Source organism: Penaeus chinensis, chromosome 8 (assembly GCF_019202785.1).
Source record: "Penaeus chinensis breed Huanghai No. 1 chromosome 8, ASM1920278v2, whole genome shotgun sequence".
Classification (NCBI taxonomy): Eukaryota; Metazoa; Arthropoda; class Malacostraca; order Decapoda; family Penaeidae; genus Penaeus; species Penaeus chinensis.
The window spans coordinates 22,184,072-22,189,071 of record NC_061826.1 but is presented as its reverse complement, the minus strand read 5'-3'; the positions used below and the strand labels follow the sequence as shown (position 1 = coordinate 22,189,071).

The 5,000-nt window shown below is 31.5% G+C and overlaps 1 protein-coding gene across 3 annotated transcripts in view; it reads left to right on the top strand.

Annotated features, from left to right (window-relative positions):
- Positions 1-5,000, top strand: part of LOC125028240 (tRNA (adenine(37)-N6)-methyltransferase-like) — a 23,260-nt gene that overhangs the window by 13,284 nt on the left and 4,976 nt on the right. For all 3 annotated transcript variants that reach the window (XM_047617650.1, XM_047617649.1, XM_047617648.1), the window contains 2 exons: positions 523-673; positions 864-1,033. In XM_047617650.1, coding sequence (XP_047473606.1) covers positions 523-673; positions 864-1,033 — 321 coding nt within the window. The remainder of the gene's footprint in view (positions 1-522; positions 674-863; positions 1,034-5,000) is intronic.

Below are 5,000 nucleotides of genomic sequence, written 5' to 3'. Positions count from 1 at the left end.
AGTGATGCGTTATTACCTGCATTTAACCCATCACTCCTGGATAACAGAAATCCCTGAGCATGATAAACTCTGGTGATTTCTGGCAACGAACCGACACTGGGCACAGGAGCCCACCACATCAAGCGGAAATTCCCGCTCCATGGGCTCTGGCACCTCACTGCACATGCAAGTGGTTTGTTATGATGCTGGTACAAGTGACCTATCTGAATCGAGCTAGGGTTCATGTTTGAACACATTATTAACATGTTAGTACAAGAATGTTCAGGTGCATTGAAATCAAAATCTATCCACATAATTTTAAGTTATGAACTTTTTCCACAAACTTTTTGAAGCCCCCCTTGTATACATATATATGTATATGTTCATATATATACCTATTTGTGTACATATATATACACACATCTATATGCCTATACATGTGTATATATATACACACATCTATATGCCTATACATGTGTATATATATACATATATTTATATATTTGTATAAATATATATATGTATGTATTCACGCATCCTCAGGTCACATTAAAAGCTGGTTTCGTCACAAGAATGGAACACCAAGGCAGGGTAGTGTAACGACACTAAGCCGAGGAATGCTAAAAATTGATAAGGATGTGTTTAACAACCCTCATCATTCATTGGAAGGCTTAGATGAATACTCCCACATTTGGTAAGCATCTTTAAGGCATATTCATATGTTGTTCAAGGCCTGTAACTATACATATTCCGATTACTCAGTGAATGCTTTATTTTACTGATAATTTATTATACTGATGATAATTTACCTTCATTGTTTGAATGTCTCAGCAAAGGATTTAAATACATAAGTATTACAAAGTAATTCTCTAATATTCTTGCAGGATTTTCTTCATCTTCAACAAAAATGGTGAAACTAAAGATGGAAATCATGCAAAGTCCAAGGTTGCACCTCCAAGGTTGAATGGGAAACGGATTGGTGTTTTTGCCAGTAGATCTCCTCACCGTCCCAATCCTATAGGCCTAACATTAGCACATGTAGAATATATTGAAGGTTGGTAATATACATTGTGTGTGTGTGTGTGTGTGTTATAATTATTTGTCTACAGCCTATTGTATCGCTGCATATATATATGAGGGGGCTTCAGAAGGTTTGTGGAAAAAGGACTATGAAAAATGGTTTCACTTATGTTGTTTATTTTTCAACATTTGCTCCACTAAGGTAAATACACTTCTGCAAATGTTGATACCAGTCTTTAAGTCTGTCTGTGTAAAACTGAGGGTTGTGTAATCAGAATCATGTCAGAGCATCTCTTTTTACCTCTTCAACTGATGGAAAAATGGTACCTTTCAATTATTTTTTTAACGTTTGGAAACAAGAAGTAGTCGGATGGGGCTAAATCAGGACTGTAAAGTGAGTGTCAGACAATTTCCCATTGAAATTCACGCAGCACAGCTCTTGTCTGGCGGGTGCTGTGAGTGGGTTCATTGTCATGGTGGAAGAGAACACATTGATGCAGCTTTCCAGGGTTGGTCCACTTCCACCCCTGGGCAGTCACTGCTTTGATTGGATTTTGTCCTTGGGATCGTACTGGTAGAGCCATGTTTCATCCCGTCACATTTCTCTGCAGAAAAGCTTTAGAGTCCTCATCACACTTGTTCAAAATTTCCATTGAAAGATCTACCCATGTTTGTTGTTGATCTGGGCACAACAGCCTAGGGACCCATTGAGTGGAAAGCGTGTTTAGCCCCAAACTCTCCACCAGAATTGTGTGTTCATCACCCACAAAGATGTTTAGTGTGTATGCTACTGATTCAGTGGTAATTCGTCTATCCTTTTTAATCATGTGGTGAACAGCATCAATGTTTTCCTCACAAACTGACGTTGATGGTCTGCCACTGTGGGGCTCATCTTCAATTTCGTTTCTTCCACTTCTGAACTGACTTATCCATTTATAGGTTGTTGATTTCTTTGGGGCATTGTAACTATAATTTTGTTCTAGAGTGTCAATGATTTGCCTATTCTCCCAACTCAATTTCCACCAAGTGCCCACGGGGAGTATGTGTAAAACTTCGTTATCATTACTCAAGTATGAGGAGATAGGTAATGTCAATGGAGCTAGTGAGATCCTAGTTGCATACTCCTTTTAGGAGGTCATGTAGCTTGGTTGGTTTAGTACTGTCCCTCCAGTTTCATACCTGGAGTGACCTAGGTTCGAGTCCTGGTCAGGGAGGGTTGATCTTTATCGATATCAATGCGGCATTGCATTATTCCATCTTTCATAAATATACCTCAGTACATCTGACTCAAGATTTGAATTGCTAAATTGCTAAAGAGTGTCCATGGGGAGTGTGTGTAAAACTTTGCTATCATTACTCAAGTATGAGTAGATAGGTAATGTCTATGGAGCTTGAGAGATCCTAATTGCACACTCCTTTTAGTGGGTTGTGTGGTATAGTTGGTTTAGTTACTGGCTATCCAATTTCATACCCAGAGAGACCTAGGTTCGAGGCCCGGTCAGGGAGGGTTGTTATGCATCTACATCATTGCGAAATGGCATTATTCCATTTTTCCTTTATGTATATTTATATATTCACACATTTATATATATATATATATATATATATATATATATATATATATATATATATTAAAGGGTATATATATATATATATATATTTATATATATATATATATACCCTTTAAAATATATATATATATATATATATATATATATATATACACATATACATATATATATACACATATACATATATATATATATATATATATATATATATATATATAAATATATATATACACATGTTTATACATATATATATATATATATATATATATATATATATATATATATATATATATATACACACATTTATGTATATATCCACATATATATACACATATATATAGACATTTAGATATGTATATACATTATTATGTGTATATACATTTATATATATTTATGTATATATATATATTCTTATATATAGATAGATAGATAGATACATATATATACATTTAAATAGATAGATAGGTAGATAGATAGAAAGATAGATAATATATATATACATATATATATATATTCATATATATATAATATATATATACATATTACATATATATATATATATATATATATACATAATATATATATATATATATATATATATATATATATATATATATATATATATATATACATACACACATATACATATATACATATATATACATATATTTATGTACACACACACACACACACACACACTCACACACATATATATGTGTGTATATATATATATATATATATATATATATATATATATATATATATATATATATATATATATATATATTATATATCTATATATACATATAGATATACATATACATATACATTTACATAAATTTTTATATATATATATATATATATATATATATATATATATATATATATATAAGTTTAACCCAATCAGCACAGATGGTAAGAACACATGCCATGTCAACAGTAATATATGTTTATTTATTGTATCTACACAAGTGCCCAATCACCAAGGAGTCGGTTATTAGTCCTACCTATCTCACCTGTTTATCCTTTCCATGACTTTTGCAAAGGGTCTTTTGTATTATTTCGTTGACTTAAATGTTACCAAGATTTTAACAATGATTTAATAATCATAACACGAATAACACTAATTATAGCATTGATATCAATTGTATTAAAAAGAAAAACACATTTTCCTGCCAATACAAGGAATGCAAGGAATGGGGAAATCAGGAATACTCACCATGGCCTATTAATACACTCCTTGCTGGCTGAGCACATGTGGAGCCATCTCTATGTAACAAAATTCACAGAAAACTGAATTATATAAATACACACATATATGTGTGTGTATATATATATATATATATATATATATATATATATATATATTATATACATATATTATATATATACATTTATACATATATACACATTTATTTATATATATATATTTATATTTATATGTATTCATTTAAATATGTATAACATTTATATATATATAATTATATACACACACACACACACACACACATATATATATATATATATATATATATATATATATATATATATATATATATATATATGTATATATATATATATATATGTATATATATATATATATATATATATATATATATATATATATATATGTGTGTGTGTGTGTGTGTGTGTGTGTATATATATATATATATATATATATATATATATATATATATATATATATATATATATATGACCTTTGTCATATCATTTTTTATAACTTGTCATACACATTCTCCTATACCAATTCCCAATTCTAGACCACTTTTCCAATAAAGACCACTTCCCAGTCCTTCGTTTTCCTACTTTATATGTCCCACTTCCTAAACTCCCACGCTGATGCTTCAATAGAGCTGACTGGCATACTTTCACTTCACTCTCTACTATTCATACCCCTCCATCCCCTTTCTCATCCATTTCACATATGCTACAATTTTCACAGTTACAGTCCTAAGAGCTACCTATATATCCATTCCCCAAACCTCATGACCGTATACCTCCAAGTGTGTTCCAAGGTGGAATTCTGATTGCATCAAAATGCTTTGCCTAAAACATGCAGCCTGGAGGTTAATGCTATAAATGAGGCATACCTAATCAGCTGTCAGCCCTTGTCTCCTTAACCCTTTACTGAAAGATGAAGAAAATAAGAAAAAACTCTATGCTCTGGAGATTAATGGCAACAAGCCGACTTTGAGCGTGGGAGTTTGCTACATTAAGCCGAACGTCCGGCTCGTAGCACTTTGGTGTACCGCCCAAGTGTACAGCTGCACTCCACAGATCAAGTGGTTTGTCATGATGCCAGAAGGCGTGTTCCGTCAGAATAGGGTTAAAAGAGCATCCGCCTGTCCTCGTTATACTAGCTGGCAAAATCATGTTTCCTCAATTACATCTTCTATATTTATTTAATTT